This window comes from Muscardinus avellanarius (genome assembly GCF_963383645.1).
Source record: "Muscardinus avellanarius genome assembly, chromosome: 1".
NCBI classification, from domain to species: Eukaryota; Metazoa; Chordata; class Mammalia; order Rodentia; family Gliridae; genus Muscardinus; species Muscardinus avellanarius.
In genome coordinates, this window is record NC_137786.1 from 175,160,655 (window position 1) to 175,181,438 (window position 20,784).

Below are 20,784 nucleotides of genomic sequence, written 5' to 3' on the forward strand. Positions count from 1 at the left end.
TACACTGTTTCAATTATTGTAGCTTTATATGGTTTGAAATCAGAAAATATATATCTTCTAGCTTTGTTCTTTTTCAAGATCGTTTTGGGTATCTAGAATCCATATTCCATATTAGGATAGATTTTTTTCTGAAAAATAAATATATCAATATACGATAGTTTCACCTAAAAAAATAGAAAAAAAATATTCTCTGGTAAGAAAGAAAGCAAAAAGAAATATTGAAATGTTATCTTTAAGTCATCAAAAGCTTGGTATCAGACAAATGAAACTGTTATGTGAGATTATCATTTTTAATTTTGGATAAATTGCTATAATACTAGATGTCAACCACTAAGCCAAGCATGGGAGGGAGGGATGGGGAGGGAATGGGGTGGGGATTGGGTGGGGGCTGACTGGGCGATGTGTGCATGTATGTCTACAAAAGTTTGTATCCCACTATGAGGTATGAATACAATGCACCAATAAAATAAATTTAAAAAAATTCAAATCTTAATCATGAAGTAGCACTTTACAACCAGTAAAATGACTACAATAAAAAAAGAAAATAACACGTGTTGACAAAAATGCAGAGAAATTGGAATCCTTCTTCATTGTCAGTAGGAATGAAAAATAGTGTAGACATTTAAATTCCTCAAATATCAAATAGCTATATGGCTCAGCAATTCCACTCCTAAAATATACCCAAGAGTAATGAAATACATATTCCTACAACAACTTGTATATAAATGTTCATGGCAGCATTATTCATAATAACTAAAAAATGAAAACAGCCCAAATGTCTATCGACTCATGAAGTATGGTACATCTATCTATATCTTCTAATTGACAAAATGATTTGGCAATAAAAAGAAATGACTGACACATCACACAATAGCTAAACCTTAAACCTATCCTAAGTAAAAGAAGCCAGTCACAAAACGCCACATATTTTATGATTCCATTAGTATGAAATATCCAGAATAGGCAAATCTATAGAAACAGGAAGTAGACTGCTGGTTCCCTAGCGATGGAGGGGTAGGGGAATAAGGAAAGACTGTTAATGGGCATAGGACTTCTTTTGGGGGCAACGAAAATGTTCTAAAAGTGGTGGTAGTTGCACGACTTGGTAACTATACTAAGAGCCATTGAATTTCACATGTTAAATGGGTGACTTGTATGCTATGTTAATTATATCTTAGTAAAGTTTTTTCTTTTATTTTATATATAGGACTTTTAATAAAGAACTTCTAATACATTACTGGCAAATTCTGTAGGCAGCAGGGGAGGAAAAGGCATTTTGACTATAAAACATCCTCGGAATTTGTATTCTTAATACCCCTAAGAGTTACAAAAATAAAAATGCATTTTTCTCCCCATGTGTCATATACATTGGATAGGATGTTGAAGAAATACGCGTGAACTTAAGCTGTGGGTGCAAGCTGGCACTGATCCTTTCTAAATAGCTGTGCACTGTGGGCCCTAAGAGTAGTTAAGTTCTAGAGAAAGACCATGTTCTTGGCAGAATTGGGATTATTTTGCAAAGAGAAGCTACTTCTACTTTCTGTTTTATTTAATTAATTAATTTATTTTTTGTGGTACTGGGGATTGAACCCAGAGGCATTCTATCCCCTGAACTACATCCCCAGCCTTGCGTGTGTGTGTGTGTGTGTGTGTGTGTGTGTGTGTGTGTGTGTGGTACTGAGGATGGAACCCAGGAGGGACATTCTACTTCTGAGTTACATCCCTAGTTCTACTTTTTATTCTTTATTTTGAAACAAGGTCTCACTAAGTTGCAGAGGGACTTACTAAGTCATGAACCACAATCATCCTGCCTCAGCCTCCCAAGAACTGGGATTACAAGCGTGCACCACCATGCCCAGTTCCCAGCCCTACTTTTTATTCTTTATTTTGAAACAGGGTCTTACTAAGTTGTGGAGGGCCTCACTAAGCAGTTGAGGCTGACCGTGAACCTGTGATCCTCTTGTCTCAGCCTCCCAAATACTGGGATTATAAGCGTGAGCCACTATGCCTGGCTAGCTACCTCTACTTTATATGTAGCCTTAAAATGCCTTGTAGGGAAAGGGAGGTAATACAGTAAGAAGAACTCGAGAAGTCCTGGGTTTTAATCCTAATTTTACTTAACTCACAGTTTCAGGATGTTTGTTGTAAAATGTAGACAACTGTCTAATGCCTTAACCACCTCACAGGATTGAGAGAAGCCCCAAATTTAAAAGAAAAGAAAAAGAAATAATGTTAATAATGTTAGTGGAAATAATTAGACTTGTCCTCAGAAGAGTTAGTCTTGAATTCTTTGCTAATTAACAGCTTTTTTAATCCAGAAAAATTAGAAATAGCTAAATTTCTTATCTCAACATACTTCACAGAATATGAAATGAGCTATGTAAATAAAAAGATACTAAAGCCCTTACACTCAATACAAATATAAATCGGCATTATTATTTATAAAGTTACCCTCAAAGTATTAGTCCAGAGTCTCCAGAAGAGGAGGGAAGAGCCTGGCTTGAGAAAGCCAAGTGAATATATTCTTGGTACTCCACACTGGGAGGGAGGGAAATGGGAGGGAGGCACCAAGAGAGTGTACATGTGTATCCCTGTAAACACGATTTACATGATGGTGTGAGACTGTAATGCACCAGCAAAAGCACACACACAAAAGAAAGAAAGAAAGAAAGAAAGAAAGAAAGAAAGAAAGAAAGAAAGAAAGAAAGAAAGAAAGAAAGAGAAAAGCCAAACACGGGAGGGAGCGATCCACTGAGAGCCTGCCAGCTCTGACTTAACACTGCAGAGCACTGCTGGAATTCAAATTGGCGAGTCTTATGTTTCCACATTCGGGGAACTGACACATGTGTCTTGGTTATTGGACTATGAGCAATTGAGGGGTTTCGTAGGAAATCTGGAGAGCTATATTCTCTAGGAGAGCAATTCTCAAACTGTTTTGTCTTAAAATTCCTTTACACCTCTAGAATCACCGAGGACTCCTAGGAACTTTTATGTGAGTCATATATATTGATGTTCCCCAACTTAGAAATTAAAATTAAGTTGGAGATGGTATTACATGCCTGTAATCCCAGTATTTGGGAAGCTGAGACAGGAGAGTCGCAGATTCAAGGCCACCCTTGGCAATTTAGTGAGATCCTGTTTCAAAATAAAAAATGAAATAGGGCTGAAGAGGTAGCTCAGAGGTACAACACCCCTGGATTAAAAAAAAAAAAAAAAAACAAAAACCAAAACCCTGGGTTCAGAAAAAAAAATTAAAAATTAAAATTAAAAAACTTAAATATTTATTAACTCATTTAAAAATAATAATAGAAATCTATTACTTGTTAATATAAACATTTCTAGTGAAATAAGCATATTCCCAAGAAGATATTTAGTGAGATGAATGCCATTGTTTTGTATTTTTGCAGTCTCTTTTGCAATGCCTAAGTTTAATAGAAAACAGTTGGAGTCTCATATTTTCCTCTGCATTCATTTTATTACCATATGTTGTTTTGTAAGAATATCCAGCCTTTTACAGATACAGAATTGGAAAAGAAAGAAATAAGATTATATTCAAATAGCCTCTTCAAATGATTATGGATATCCTCTTTGATACTACCACCAAGCTCTTCAAGTAATAGAGTTTGTTGTTTGAGTATTAGGAATTGAACCTAGGGGCATTTTACCTCTTAATTACCCAAGCCCCATTTTATTTTTTAATTCTGAATCAGGATCTCCCTAAATTGCTGAGAGCTTCTCTTATTTGTTGAGTCTGGCCTTGAACCTGTGATCCTCCTGTCTCAGCCTCCCGAGTATTGAGATGATAGGCATGTACAAACATGTCTATAAATCTTTATTATTTTTATAATCTTTAGCTTTTTATAGATTATCAGCAATAAAGAATCTGTAACCCTATAAAAAACTTTTCACCCTCTGTTACATTAAAAACTATTGGTCTTTCTTGCAACTTTAAGAGACCTTTACCCATATATGATTTCCTAATATACTGGTCATTTGGAAAATGTTGGTTTACTGAGTTCTTATTTTTTAAACGTTGACACAATCATTTAAAAATATTTAAAAATTGCATGTGTTAATATCATTCCTTGTCTTATGAAAAATATCTTTAAGAACTGGAAAGTTGTCAATCTCATGGTGGCAAATTCAAATGTTCTGAAATTCCAATTTTCATTCAAATCTCTAATTTTATCAACAGCTGATTTCCCTTTTTTGATGCTGGGAATTGAATCTAAGGGCTCTCAATCTCTGCACTACACTCTCAGTCCTCTTTTATTTTTTATTTTGAAATAAGGCCTCACTAGGTTGGTTACCTTGTGCTGGTCTTGAACCTGCAATCCTCCTACTTCAGCCTCTCAAGCATTATAGGTGAGCCACCACACCCAGCTAGCTGATTTCTTTTAAACGATGGGTTCACTTTATTCATTTTTTTTTTTTTGGTGGTACTGGGGTTCCTGGAAGCCCTTCTACCTCCGGGCTACACTCCCAGACCTATTTTTACATTTTTATTTGGAAACAGGGTCTCCTAAGCCAGCGCGCGCGGCTGGCTTCGAACCTGCGCGATCCTCCTGTCTGCCTCCCAAGTGCGGGGATTACAAGCGTGCGCCACCACGCCCGGCTACTTTATTCATTTTTGAGAACGTGTCTGCCGAATACCTGAGTCTGAGTAACCACAGTTTGTCTGACATCCTCTCAAGACGACGACGCTCCACACAGAGCAGCTAGTCGAGCTGGTGACTGAGCCGCGCAGTGCTTTCTGAGGATGCTTTAGCTCACAGCAGGGTGCTTTACGCACACTCTCTCCTTCACACAGAACATTAACACGAGTGCTCCCAAGGGTCGAAATGTAATATGACCGACAATTTTTACTTTATCATGAACATTCTTAAGTATGTTAAACTGGCTTTTACAATAAATATGAGTGTGTGTTGTTACAGAAGACGAACACCACTAGCCACGTTTAGTATTTCTACTTTGACTTATTCTAAGGGGCCAGTAATTTTAGCCACTATCATTTTTGTATCATCATGAATGTCAACATAATTAAACAGGAAAAAATTCCTTGCATCATTATGAAAATACTCCTGTGCTCTGGGCTCCCAGAGAACTTGGGACTGATCGTACTGCTGCTCTAGAAGGAAAAGCATCTCTGTCTCTTGGATTGTGTACAGTTTGGCACGCTCAAGTGGAACTACTCAGAAAATCTATTAAAGGCTTGATACGAACCAGAAGGAACGACATTTAGCTTCATTATATCTGCTTGCTTTACTTTATTCAAATCTCAAACTAATTTCATGTATATATAATCAATTTATTCTCAAATAAAAAATGAATTCGCGGTATTATACCCAATGAGCTGGCCTGTCTTTTTTAGACAAAGTATCCTAAATCCACCCTTAATGCATTTGAAAAAGACAGTATACATACCACATAAAAAAGCACAGAAGGAGAAGGTACATGTTTCCTCTAATATGCCCAAACTAGGGAACGTAGAGGATACCAGTGGTACTCCAGGTAATGGAGGGGAAATACCAGCAAAGCTTGAATGGAAAGATAGGGGAGGAGGAAGACTGAACTTGATTAATGAGGGTCTACATCCGAATATGTGTAAAATTATGAATATGGCATGGTTACCCTGGACAATCACTGGTGGGAGGGGGGAAGGGAAAACAGGGGCGGGAGGGCGAGGGGGAGGGCACCAAGTATAGTTCAAATGTATACCATTTATGTTCAATAAAAATTAAAAAAATAAAGTGAAAGATCTAGAAATTAAAAAAAAAAAAAGAAAGAAAATGCTGGGCGTGGTGGCACACGCTTGTAATCACCGCGCTTGGGAGGTGGAGACAGGAGGATCGTGCAGGTTCAAAGCCAGCCTCACTGGCTTAAGAGACCCTGTTTCCAAATAAAAAATATAAAATAGGTCTGGGAGTGTAGCCTGGAGGTAGAAGGGTTCCATCCCCAGTACCACCGGAAAAACAAAAAACAAAAAACAAAACAGCTCTACATCCCCAAAGAACAGATTTTTCAAACACACACAAAACATTCCTTAATTCTACAATTCTATCCAGTTACGAATTCATAAGTACACACAGTTGATTACTCTTTCCTTCCAGAAATGTACTTCTCTTATTTTCCAAATGATGACTCTCCTCGTTTTCCCCCTACCCAGTGGTCGATCATTCTTCTCAGTCTCTTCTGGTTTGTCTTTTTTATGCAATGTCTAAATGTGATTTCTGGAGGCTAAATTCCAACGCATGTGCATCTGCATGTCTCTCTCTCAGCCTGCGTTCTCTCCCTGATTAATCAAATTTGCTTTCACAGATTTAAATAAGATATTTCACTTGATGACTCTCAAATTTCTATCTCTAGTATTCAACTACAAGCCTAAGCTCCAGACCCATAAATTTAGTTGTCCACTTATGTTTCTATTTGTTTTTTTTTTTTTGTTGTTGTTGTTTTTGTGGTACTGGAGGTGGAACCCAAGGGCTTTTCTACCTCCGGGCTATACTCCCAGACCTATTTTATATTTTATTTGGAAACAGGGTCTCACTAAGTTGCTGAGAGCCTCACTCAGTAGCTGAGGCTGGCTTTGAACCCGTGCGATCCTCCTGTCTCAGCCTCCCAAGCACGGGGATTACAAGCGTGCGCCGCCATGTCCGGCTCTATTTGGGTTTCTAAAAGTCAAAAAACTTAATTCTAAAGCAGATATTTTTGCTCTTTCACCCCTATCTCTATCTCCTGGTCCTTTCCCACTTCAAAAAATAGCATTCTTAATTTCTTTCCCCCTCATCTCCCACATTCAATCCATTTGCCATCTCCCCTAATGTATTTCAAATCTGTTCACTTCTCTTTATCTCTACCCCTACCATCTTGGTCCCTGCCACCACCCATCCTCATCTCACCTTCTCACTAGTAACTTTTACCTGCAATCTACTGGAATAGCTAGAATGGCTTGAAAAACAAACTGTCATGCCACTTTCCTGTTTACATCAGTCATTCACTTCCTATTGGTATTTGCAATAAGATTAAAACTCTTCCCCATGATCCCTAAGGCTTCCTCTGCCTCGCTCCCTGCGACCTCTGCCCCTTGAGTCAGCCGCACCAGCCTCGGTTACTGGAGCAGCACACCCTCTCCTACCTTGGGAACTTTGCCCGTGCTGCCCCCAAGGCCTCAGGAAACTTCCTGCTCCCTAGTTCTTCTGTGGCTGGTTCCTTGTCATCATGTATGTCTTAGCTCAACATCACTTCCTCCAAAAGGCTTCTCTGCCAACTTTTCTCCAGTTATTTGCTATTATATTCAATTAATTTCTACCATGGCATTTATCTCAATCCAAACTTATTTTGTTTATTGAATGTCTTGTTCAATTAGATTATAAGGTTATTGAGACAGGCAATCTTTCTTTTTTTTTTTAACCAGCTCTTTTGAGATATAATTTATATACCATATAACACATCCATTTACAAGTATACAATTCGATAGCTTTAGGTATATTATAAGAAACTGAGGCAAAATATAAAACGCAAAATCTGTTATTTTAGCACTTGGAGTTGTACACATTGATCACATTCACAACGGTATGCAGTTACCCTCATTTCCAAAATGTTTTAATCACCCCAAACTCTGCAACCATTAAGCAAAGGCCCCCACTTGCCCCTTTCCCTAGTAACCTCTAATCTACTTTGTCTCCACAAATTTGCCTATAATAGATATTTTTGAGTGTAATAATAAAAAATTTGTCCTTTTGTACCTGGCTTATCAATGGGGCAGGCATCAGGGGCCTTGGTCTTGATTCCCTGTTTGTATATTGCAAACTAAGTAAGTGTGCAGAGCTTGAAGGGCAAGTTCAAAAAGCAAAAAAAGTAATCAGTTTTAAACAAGTTGCTTAACTGTTTCAAAATGTATTCTTATTGTATATATGTAAGGTGTACAGCATGATGTTTTGATAAACATATGTACATTTACACACAAAGTAGTACATTAAGATGCCCCTTTCCAAGGTTAGCTTTTTTATATGGTAAAGGCATCTAAAACACATTCTTTACAAAATTTCAGTATATAATACAGTATTATTAACCATATTTTTGCTGTATACAACAAATAGATTTTCTGTGTGAAAGAATTCCATCTGAGGCCGACTGTCACTGTCCCTGATGTCTTGCTGGTGAGGATGCTATAGGATTCTAACCTAACTATTAGAATCTACCTTTACCTACTGTAAATCAAACGGAGCTAGCAGTTTGAAAACTTCCCTTTTTCCAGTCTGTCTCAGCTCCTAATTTCACACTCATTATGTGATTATTTGGTTACTATGTGTCTCCCTTGGCATATTGTTGGCTGCCATAGGGAAGAAGCAGGCTTTACTGTCTTACTTTTGCCATGTAGGTCCTGTCTAACGTTGTTACTAACAGATACTCAATATTCATCCTATCTAACTTCAGATTTGAACCTTTGACCGACTTCTATTTCCTCATTCTCCATATCCCTGGTAACCACCATTCTGCATTTTATTATTAAAGGTTCTGCATATAAGTGAGACCATGCAGCATTTTTTCTTTGTGTCTGGCTTATTCCACTCAGCACAATGTCATCTGGGCTCACCCATGTTGTTGTACATGGCGTTATCACCCTCCAGAGGCTGGATGTGCAGGCACGCCCACAAGCTCCACTCCAGCCACTCAGTATCTCTCCTGGTCTCCTACCTGTTGTGAGGGTGCCGCATCACCAGTCGTTTATCTACTGAACGTGTCTTGAGAACTTACGGGTGGTTCAGGCATGATGCCTGCTAATGGAAATACTGCAATGTACAAAATGGTTATTGTCTCTGCTCTCAAGGAATTTTCAGTTCCTGTACTATCTGGAAATGTCATCTTCTTCGACTCAGGATGGAGCTATATAGAACACCACAGTGTATGGAAGCAAGGGAATTGCTGCAAAGTCTGTTAGATGACATGAGACCACACTAGAGCGACAGAGGTCAAAGGCCCCACTTGTCTTCCAATGTACTCAAAATTATCTGCCCTTTTTACTGTGCTGGGTGATGATAGGGGTCATACAGAGCTACATGCATGTTCATCATAAGCTATAAAACTCTCCACAAATGTGAGGTGAAAGTATTATAAATTTTGTTTTATCATATCTTATGCTCTGGGAATTAAAAGCAAACTATTCTACATGTGTTTAAACATAATGTGATTGCAAACTTACTGACAATTATGGCAGGACCTCATTTTTAAAATCAGTGCTAATTACACCATGCCTGCATTTTGACAGGTCCATTTCTATACACTACTTGCTGACCAGTAAGGAAGGCTATTTGCAACTGAAGGGGCTGGCCCTTGACACGTATTAGCAAGTGGTGCTGAAAGCCAGGCATTTTGCTTGACTCATTTTTAATACCTAATTCAGCACACACACACACCTCCAGACAGCAGTGACATGAAGAGGGCACGCGGGCCTGACCACCGCTTTCTGCTCTTCAAACAACACTTGAGGATTTCTACTTACGGGCCTGACTTTCTAAGCCTGTGCTTTCAAAACGTGGGCTGGACTGATCCCAAATACTGAAGTAACAAATATTACTAAATTCTGTCATTTCCTCTACCAAAAAGTGATTTTACTACTACTTCTGGTTGTGATGAAAGGTCCTATTGACTATTCAAGTCCTCAACCAAGTTATAGACGCACTATTAAGTGACTTCACTCCTTCTTCCCTGGCACTCTAACACATGCCAGGCTTTCATCCACCTCCACTAACGTGGCTTATGAACTACTGAGGTGGGGCCATTTTAATAGTATGATTTGTTCACATCTCTGGCGAGAAGGTACAAATGAGACTGGCTGAGAAGACAAACTCCCCTTTGACAACCCGCACTAGTGTATACAAATAAACCTTCAAAAGCTGGAAATGTCTTACTGCTGTAAGACTCGGTTACAAGCCATAATAATTAATGGTCCTTTGATTAGCTGCAAATCAAAATGTGAAAAAGCAATGGTAGTAAGATCGAAGACAAAATGAAATCTTCCACAAGAAAGGGCACAAAATTGCTAAAAATTTCCTTTCAAATACTTAAAAGGGGCTTTTTAGTAAAGTCTTAAAATTAAGAAAATCTGCTTTTTATTTGGTACTAGGGATAGAACCCAGGGGCATTCTTATTTTTTTTTTTTTTTAATATTTTGAAACAGAATTTCCTTAGGTTGCTGAGAGCCTCACTACAATGCTAAGGCTGTTCTCAAACCTGTGCTGCTTCTGATATTATAGGCATGGCCACCATGCCAGCAGAAAATTTGTTTTGAAGTTTATTGTCTCTTCCTTTTAAAATTGCTACCACAGTGGTGAAAAACACCAGAGAGCAAGATAATTATTTCCTACTGATTTGGAGTGGATAACCTCCTGGTCTTAAGGCATACACATGCATGCACACATATACATGTATAATCGTTACATGTACAAAAAGAATACAAAGTTGAGAGGATATAAAAAGGCTAGGAGCAATCTACTTCTTAAATAGATGAGTTAAATTAGTTCGGCATACCCGTGGCTCTGGTTCGGTTAAGAAAGCCAGGGTCACATGGGAAGTGCCCCCGGCGGGGACCAGGCAGGCTCCAGAGCCCTGTGATATGGAGGTCTGGCTTCCCTGTTTCCCTCTGCACATACACTCTCCTCTTAGTCTTGCTCTCACAGAGAGCTGCGCTATTCTCAGTGTCTCTTTATGCCATCCTCTGCATCCTATTGGACCCTTGAGAAAAAAGGTGTGTGTATATGCATGTATGTATACGTCTTTGCGTGTGCTCGCATGTGTGTGTGTTTGAAGTTGGGATTTATGAGGAAATCCAGACATTTTGGCAGGGGAGGTTTCTCCTGTCAGCTTCCAACAGCCTTCCCATCTTAGGACCTATGTGTCTAGAGCAAGAAATAGACTACAGGGCAAGGAGAACAGAGCCTCTGAACTGAAATCAGGACTTAATTCTATTCAATGAGTCCAACTTTACTCCCAGACTCTGGGCCTCATCGTATCCACCACTCTTCTCACAGTGGCTGACTTCACTGGAGGTGCTGCCTGATTCGCTTACTAATTGACTAATTACTTCGTCTTCCTTAGCGTAGCCTTAGTCTGGGCACTTCTTGAGTGGTTCTGTCAAAGCACTGCCTTTTCTGTGGCACGACACAACTGTGATCAGCAGGGTGTGAGCCACACAGCCTTGACATTAAAGTCCTGTTTCTTGGCTGAAATACTCAAATGGCAAAAGTGGAGGGCGGGAAAGCACTGGCTGTGGGAGGAATGGCACATGAAAGGTGAGTCATGGGCCAGAGACTGCGTGAGAGGCCGCTTGCCTGGAGTGAGGAGTGTGAGCTGGGGGGAAAAGCACTGGGGTCTGCAAGATACTGAGCGCAGGGTTTTAAAGCAAGTGATTCATTAACGACGACAAACTAGAAATTTGATTCAATTTCAGAAAAGGGCAACAATCTTTAAGAAATAGATTAAAGAACCCAACATTAAACTGAGTTTGACCGAGGGGGAAAAGGTAAAGATAACACCACACAGAGGAATAATTCTAGATTGATCAGACAGACAGAAACTGTTCAGTAAAATGTTAGATTCATATGGATAAAAGGCAACTCAGGCTCATAAAAACAAAGGCATCAAAAACCTTATTACTTCTATAAAACGGAGAGGTTGAAGGATACAACTGATAATGTCTTTAAATAATAACCAGGCTGTGGATGCTCATCCATGTGATATTCCAGCGGGAAGGATGTCCTAATAAAAACAAAAGCGCTGAAGCTGGTCTTCCTTTACAACTAGAAAATGTATGGAAGGTCTGCCTCCTTAAGTAGAGCCAAGTGTGCTAAAGAAATGCTGCACATTTCTTTCAGAAAAATACAAACTCAGGCATCTGACAGTCTTACTGTGGCATGTGGAAAGACATTACTCAAGTGGGATACTGGCTGATGTGATGTTGAAAAAGCCGCGAAAATCCAAGATGGGCTGGAAGGAACATATGCTTGGTCTTTTCCTTTGAGCCCTGGATAATGAGGTGAGGAGAGCACTGAGGACTTGCCAAAGCACTAACTTTGATTCCATAAACAGAATGCAAAACGAGTCCCTAGAAGTGATCTAAGAGAAGACTGCCATTACCAATCAAACTGTAGAGCCAAGAGACATAAAGCCCACACATTCAAGCTCAAGTCTACAGCAAGTAAAGACAGGAATGGGCTTCTAAGGTGAACGGGAGAATTCCAATCCATACCACCTCTCCTCTTGCACTTACTATAATGGCACAGAATAAGACTGCCCAAAAAAGAACTTGTGTTACTAACGCAACTGGTTAAACAAGGGGCCAATCACAGTACTTAATTATAAAAAAAAGATTAACAGTCCAAGGAAGTAGAAAAGGAGTAAATAAGAGTGACTTACCTGTGCTATGTTTTTGTTTAGAAGATAGACACCATAATCAAATTGCAACTTCTCCCCTCCCTTTGGATACAATGGAAACCTAAGAAAGGTAAAAAAAAAAAAAAAAAAAATCAGAAATTTTCCAAAACTGAGTAATACAGCCTTCAAATTGTTAACAGAGACTGAAGTTTCTTAGATACAGCACAAATATCTCAAGATTGGATTAAGTTACTTAGTTATAGTCACTGATATCTACCAACATTTTTGGCAATAATAGTCAAGTCAAAAAAAAATTGATACTTTCTTTCAAAGGAAAAATTGACTAGGACACTCAACCAGGCACCAGAGTATAAGAGGATGACCCGCTAACTGCAAGGAGCTGAGGCCAACGCTTTCTGTGTACATGTTATAAGCTTGTCACCCTGAGATTAATACCCTATAATTTTTTAATACCTTAGACCTGACATCTCAACTTTCACTAAAAGGGAAAGGGGAAAAAAGAGCAAAAGCAATATTAAGACTTCTGTTTCTCTTAAGTGGCGAGTCAAATCAACAGTACAACATGAGTTAAGAGGAATTCAAAACTTATCACGTTTATAGGAAGGCTAGTTGCATGGAACTTCTCCATGGTGATGTATTCATGCCATAAAGCTCGCATAAATGAATTTGAAACATTTTTTATACTAGGAATAAACACAGGGGCATATTTATTTATTTATTTACTTATTTACTTATTTATTTATTTATTTATTTATCTTTTGTGGTACTGGGGTTCCTGGAAACCCTTCTACCTCCAGGATACACTCCCAGACCTATTTTATATTATTTTTTATTTGGAAACAAGGTCTCTTAAGCCAGAGAGGCTGGCTTCCAACCTGCGTGATCCTCCTGTCTCCGCCTCCCAAGCATGGGGATTAAAAGCGTGCGCCACCACGCTCGGCACATTTTTATTTTGTTAAAAAATTTGAAACAGGGTCTCACTAGGTTGCTGAGAGACTTGCTAGGTTCCTAAGCCTGTCCTTGAATTTACGATCCTCCTGTCTCAGACTCTCAAGTACTGGGATTATAGGTATGTGCCACCATGCCTGGCTGAATTCACATTTTGACCTAAATCACTGTGGAGAACAAAAAAGGCATGATCTCTGAATTCATAAAGATGAGGAATTATTTTAGGAAATAAGTTCCCCTCACTATTTCCCCTTCTTCACCCCCTGCAAATATAAAAAAGAAAAAGTTGGCATATACCTATATTCTCATAATTTTTTCCTGATTTTCTAGATCAAGTATAAGTTTTATCATCTGAAACCTATTGCTCTAGAACAGATAAATCATAACTTATGTAAGGTCACAAAGAAAACATCATCTTCCTTAATTTTGCAATATATGATTAGTCTCAAGAATAAAATACTCTTATTGAAATGGATGGTAATAAACAATTAGTAGATATTTGTAATTTCAATGGTCTTAACTGCCTGAGAAAAAGAGGCATTAAAGCTCTGGACGATAGTGTTGTCAGGGAAAAGAAACAGAATTTAAAAGCTCTGTATTAAATTCTCAAGAGTTGCTGGTTTCCAAGTATCCAAAAGGTAAATCTGGTGTGCTGTAAAATTATAAGCATTGGGGAGTTGGCTAAGTCATGAACTAAAAAGTTACTAAAGGAAACCAAGTGTTTCAGATACCCATCAAGAAGATATAGATTTGCCTTTAATTGAAACCATAAAAAATAAACTAGGACATGTGCTTTGGCCCCAAATTCAGATGAACAAAAATGACAGGAAAGCAAATTTAGGATAAGCAAAATACAACACCAGGATTTTGCAAGGTGTCTGGGAATCATTCAAACTCATGTGGGCTGGAGTGCAAGGAAACTACATATTTGCAAAGACATAACAACAGGGCACTAGAGGACTCTACTGGAGCCCTAGTGTTTTGTATTGTGTAGTTATTATTCTATAAGCCATCAAGGGCAGACCATCTGAATAGTTTCCCCAATCCAAAGCTATTTCCATTTTCAAGTTATAAATCTAGAAACTGTTTCAGATGTTGAGAGGGTAAGTTGAGGTCAGTATACACTGAAAATTAAACCACTACATTGGTGAAAACTGGATCTTACAACATTTGAGTTTATTATGACTTCACTGAGACTTCCTTATAGAAAGGGCCACAAGGTATACATGTAACAGTAAAACAAGTCTACGTGTAACAGTCAAACAAATCTAAAGAGTGATTAAAGCCAAAGGTTCAAGCAGGGTGCTTCTATGAACAGAAATATTAGGACAGTCCACACTTTACGCTGCTTTCAAGTTCTTAGCGGGTCAAGCCAAGCTGAGCAATTTAAGAGTTTATAACCATCACACATTCATCTTACTTTCCCAAAACACATAGATTTATAGATGTCCTAAGCACTCTAGAAAAATGGAACCCACCTTAAAGGGTAAACCTAAGATACCAATCAAAAGCATTTTATTTCAGTTATATATGAAGAATCACATTAGCAAACTTTTAGAAAGCTTAGGCAAAAGTGTGCTCATTCAAGCAAAGCCAGAGAAAGTGTTTTTAACACCACACACATGACTCATTAAAGGAGAATATGACTTTAAGTAACTGGAGGATGGTTATATATTGCTTATTAATATATTCAATATATTGCCGGGCGTGGTGGTGCACGCTTATAATCCCCACGCTTGGGAGGCAGAGACAGGAGGATCACACAGGTTCGAAGCCAGCCGCGCTGGCTTAAGAGACCCTGTTTCCAAAAGTATAAAAATAGGTCTGGGAGTGTAGCCCGGAGGTAGAAGGGTTTCCAGGAACCCCAGTAACACACACACACACACACACACACACACACACACACACACACACACAATATATATATATATATATATATATATTCAATATAACTTGATAATTTAATCAGATGACAACATTCATTACCTTTCAAAGTAAATCAATCTTCCAAATTATTTGAAAAATTCACTGATCAAACATGTTGAAAATCATGGAAGCAAAAATCAATAAATGGATTTTATATGTGAAAGAATTCTTCTGAGGCCAACTGTCACTGCCCCCGACGCCTTGCTGGTAAGGATGCCACAGGGATTCTAATCTAACTAGTGGAGTCTATCTTTATCTACTGTAAATAATCTCACCCCTGTGAATTGTCAAACTGACCTAGCAGTTTGCACAGTTTCCTTTTCCCAGTCTGTCTCAGCAACTAATTTTACACTCACTGTGTCTCCCTTGGTATATTGTTGGCTGCAATGGGGGGGGGTGCGGGTTTTATTTTCTTCAATAAATATTTTTAAATTAAAACCAGATTACATGTGAAAAAGACTTGAAGCTCTTTAGTATAAAGCAATACTGTCATAATAAAGAAATATGGCGTGACTACCAAAATCTCATGTGGCCCCAGGTCTCGTTAACATAAGCAGAGCAGCTAAGCTGGGAATGTACCAGTAGACAACTACTTTGTAGCAGCATCACTATTAGTGAAAAGAAACTGATTTGTCTTGGTCACCTACTTGGTAAGTGGAAGAGACATGGCCTCATTTTAGGTCCTCAAGGATACATGCAGTTTTCTTTCTATTTCCTCTAAGTCCTTTAGATAAACACTCCCAGGATGATTACGGAATGGGAGCCAAAGTTTGGAGAGAAAGGACGAGAAGGAACTAGAGGTATTTAGCCCAGATGGATGGACGTTTCCAGGATAACAGATGAAGACTTGAGTTTGTTCTGCATGGCTTCAAGTAGGAAGAACCAAAGTGAATGGCAGGAGCTACGGAAAGGTTTTGGGTAGAGGTGGTCAATCACAGATGGGTGACTACTAACAAGTCACGGTCGAGGGTGGGACGGTGGCCTCCCCAAGACATGCCCAAATCCTAATCCTTGGAATGTATGATTGTCAATGACTTTATATGGAGAAAAAAATGAGTCCACAATATTAAAGGATCCTGGGTTGCTATCACTCTTGACGATCTGGGTGGGCCCTGTATACACTAGGTGTCATTCTTAGGAATACAAGAGGCAGAGGAGGGGAGAGACCACAGGAGGACGGAGGCAAAGGTTGAGTTATGCAACCAGAAAATACCTGGAGTCCCTCAACGCTGGAAAGGGTAAAGGAAGGAGTGCAGCCCCGCAGACACCTTGATTTGGACTTCTGGCCTCCATGAGAGAATAAACTTTTGTTGTTTTTTTTATTATTATTATTTTTTGTTTTGCAGTAAAAAGGATAAAATCCAGGGGCATTCTAACCCCGTGCTATACCCCCAGCCCTATTTTTATTCTTTATTTTGAAACAGGGTCTCACTGAGTTGCAAAGGGCCTAAGTAGCTGAGGCTGGCCTAAAACTGTGATCTTCCTGTCTCAGCCTCCCAAATGCTAGGATTCAAACTTGTTTTAAGCCATCGAGTTTGTGGTAATTTGTGACAGTTCTGGAAACTAACATGGGAAGAATCAAACATGGGATGTTCCACTGACTCGGTGAAATGCAGTATATCCTCCAACGCCAAGATTCAAAAATCCTGAATACAAAGCTAAACAACACTAACCGTCATTTCATTTTTCCTTCAGGACCTAGGAAGGCATTTCAAGATTACGATGACCTGGGGTCATCATGACAGGCACCAGCTAAAGGGGCAGCACAGAGCTAGTGAAGCGCTGGTAAGGGAGCGCCAGAAACAGAAACCTGCATGCCCAGGCTGAGGACAGAAACTTAGGATTTTTTTCCTTTTTACTAAGTTCATATATATATATATGAACTTTCCACCCATAGAGGAAAAAAATGGAAAAGAAAGTGATTTTGGATCCTTCTCATTTAAAAAAGAGATACAATTATTATAAGTACTACTCTCTCTCTTTCTCTCTCTCTCTCTAAATCCCAGGCTGGATCTTGTGATGGCAACTGCGTGTAAGGATATGGTTGTAGGTAATTTAAATATTTTATTGTGCACTGTGAGATCACTTCTGCCCTGTTTTTGTAAAAACGTGAGGACCACCAGGCATGGTGGTGCACACCTAAAATCCCAGTACTTGGGAGACTGAGAGAGGAGGATTGTAGGTTGGAGGACAGCCTCATCAATTTAGCAAGACTAGCAAGACCCTTTTTCAAAACAAAAAATAAAAAGGACTGGAAGTGTAGCTCAGAGATAGAATGCCCCTGGGTTCAATCTCCAGTACACCCCCCCCCCATCTTAGTTAATATGTTCAAAGGATATGACTGTACTCACTTTGTCTTTTATATCTGAATCAATTCAACAAGCTGACAAAACCATTTTTCCTCTGAATATTCTTCTCTCTCCATTCCCAGTGCCACTCTGGACAACCTTTGCTGTGGATGTTCAACGGGGACGGCAGCCCTGTGCTCTATCCACTAAGAGCCAACAGCACCCCAATCCCAGCTGTGGTAACTGACAGTGTCCAGCCATTGTCAACACTGCCTGCGTGGGCAGGGACGGTGACGAGACGCCTCAGAGATGCCGTCAGTTACCTATCCAATGGCTACCACAGCTCCCGAGCAGCATCATTTTTTTTTTATTTTTTTGGTGGTACTGGGGTTCCTGGAAGCCCTTCTACCTCCGGGCTACACTCCCAGACCTATTTTTACATTTTTATTTGGAAACAGGGTCTCCTAAGCCAGGCGTGGCTGGCTTTGAACCTGCGCCGATCCTCCTGTCTCTGCCTCCCAAGCGCGGGGATTACAAGCGTGCGCCACCACGCCTGGCCCGAGCAGCATCTTTAAAGCTAGTTCATTCTCCGTGTTGTTGCCAGATTGATTTCAGGCAGTCTAGCAGGTTTTAAAAACAACTGAATTATGACAGAAAAGACCACATTTTTCTATTCGTAGTACCATTACTTAATATGGACTTGGGCAAATCATAACTGCTTCCCCACTCAACACTCAAGCTGTAAAGCAGAGACATCACCCTTCCCGCTTCCTTCCCATGTGTCTTGTGAGGATAAAACACAAAAGACTGAGAAAGGGCACTGAAACGGCAGTGTGTAATACAAACACGAGTTAATCTCTCTTATGTAAGACTCACCACGTCACTCCTCAGCCCTGCTTCCTATTCAGTTACTGTTTAAATTTCAACTCCTCTACCTAGCTTTTGAGGCCTACGTGATCTGACCTGTCTGCCCAACCTATCTGCCACCTTTTGCTCAAGGGGATTCCTCACAGTTGAATGATCAGACCACACTCATCTCTCTTTCTTGGCCCTTGCTCACTTCCTGGTGATGCCCATCTCTCTTTTCTTATCTAAAAGCAATGCCATCCTTCATAAGGTCTAGCTCAAGACACCACATACCTTACGATCCTCCTTGACCCACTAGGCCTCACTGACTCTCCTGACCTTCCCGCTACCTTATTTAATACCCAGCGACTGGTTGCTAGTTGTTTTTTTATTTGTTCATCCATCCTCTAGTGGTAGGTGTTAGTTTTCCTGCTCTTCACAATTTGCTTGTGTGCACAATTTTTGTTCTGGCTGCTTCATGCTTTGAGGATTACATACATTTAGTGAAGGTAACCAAAGTAAAATACAAAACTTACTTACTTTATTTATTTATTTATTCTGCAGGTCTGGGGATGGAACCCAGAGGCATTTGACCTCCGAGCTATGACCCCTGGCCTATTTTTTATTCTTTATTTTGAAACAGGGTCTCATTGCGTTGTGAAGGGCCTCACTAAGTAGCTGAGGCTGTGAACTGCGATCCTCTGGTTTCAGCCTCCCAAATTTTCGGGTTACAAGCGTGCGCCACCACACCTGGCTCAAAACTTACTTTAAAAGACACGTTTCAACATTTATTTAAAAAATTCCGTCTAAACAACTTTAGTAAATTGTGAGTCAATTCTGGTATGATTGGAGGTTTATAAATTAGGATAGAAGTTCTATTAATATAACTGGTGAAATGACCTACTATTAGAAGCAACCAGTTCTTGGTTGGCTTTACTAATTCTTTTTTTTTTTTTTTGTACTGAGGATTAAACTCAGGAGCCTCCTACCTCCAAGCTATATTAATAGTCATTAAAAAAAATCTTTTTTTTTTGAAACAGGCTCTCACTACGTTGTTGAGGCTGGCCTCAAAACTGTGATCCCTCTGTTTCAGCTCTCAAGTCCTGGGGCATAGGCATGTGTCACCGTTCCTGGCTGGTTTTTCTAAATTTTAAAACTATATGAATTCCAAAGAAGCAGATTAACAAACAAGCAAGCAAGCAAACAAATAAACCTCACTCAATCCTCCAGGGTAAAAAAAAAAAAAAAAAAAAAAGGAATTTTTTAAATTTTTTTTTTAATTGGTGCACTGTATTCATACATCATAGTGGGATACAAACTTTTGTAGACATACATGCACACATCGCCCAGTCAGCCTCCACCCGATCCCCACCCCATTCTCTCCCCATCCTCCCTCCCATACTTGGCTTAGTGGTTGACATCTAGTATTATAGCAATTTATCCAAAATTAAAAATGAAAATCTCACATAACAGTTTCATTTGTCTGATACCAAGCTTTTGATGACTTAAAGATAACATTTCAATATTTCTTTTTACTTTCTTTCTTACCAGAGAATATTTTTTTTCTATTTTTTTTAGGTAAAACTATCATATATTTATATATTTATTTTTCTGAAAAAAACTCTATCCTAATATGGAATATGGACTCTAGATACCCAAAACGATCTTGAAATAGAACAAAGCTAGAAGATATATATTTTCTGATTTCAAACCATATAAAGCTACAATAATTGAAACAGTGTAGTACTATTCTAAAGGCAGATATATAAACCATTGGAGTTAAATACAAGCCTAGAGCTAAATTCTTCCCTATATTGTCAAGTTATTTTTGACAAGGTTTCCACGAACATTTGGTGGTAGAAATAATAATATTTTAACTAAATATTGTTGAAAAATAATAATTACATGGAAAAGAATAAAGTTGGACCCTTACCTAATCCCATATACAAGTATTAACTCAAAATAGATAAAAGACCTAAATATAAATCTTAAGACTATAAACTTTTAGGAGAAAATCTGGGTCATAAAACCTCACAACACTGAAATTGGCAGTGATTTCTTGGATATGATTTCAATGGCACAGGCAACAGAAGAGTATACAAACTCCCTAAAAAAAAAAATATTGTATATCCAAAGACAATGTAAACAGAGTTAACAGTTACTAATAGAATGGGATAAAATATTTCCAAATGCTATATCTGAAGGTATATTAATATTCCAACTAGAAATCCTAAAAATTAACAACAATAAAGGCAAACAATACCCTTTAGAGATAGGTAAAAGACTAACATAAATAATGAATCTCCACAGATAACCAATCTTAGTTGTCTGTTGGATGGAAAATCTTGTTTCTCTAGTTCTGGAGTGTGTTACCTATTTCTTC

At 38.9% G+C, this 20,784-nt stretch overlaps 1 protein-coding gene across 3 annotated transcripts in view; it reads right to left on the reverse strand.

The window, feature by feature from the left end:
• UVRAG (UV radiation resistance associated) overlaps positions 1-20,784 on the reverse strand; it is a gene marked incomplete at both ends in the record, with an annotated part of 330,995 nt that overhangs the window by 62,831 nt on the left and 247,380 nt on the right. For 2 of the 3 annotated variants that reach the window (XM_080712064.1, XM_080712063.1), the window contains one exon: positions 12,415-12,493. In XM_080712064.1, coding sequence (XP_080568190.1) covers positions 12,415-12,493 — 79 coding nt within the window. Of the gene's footprint in view, positions 1-3,468; positions 3,526-12,414; positions 12,494-20,784 lie in introns of those variants that run through there. The other variant, XM_080712065.1, reaches the window with a different exon arrangement.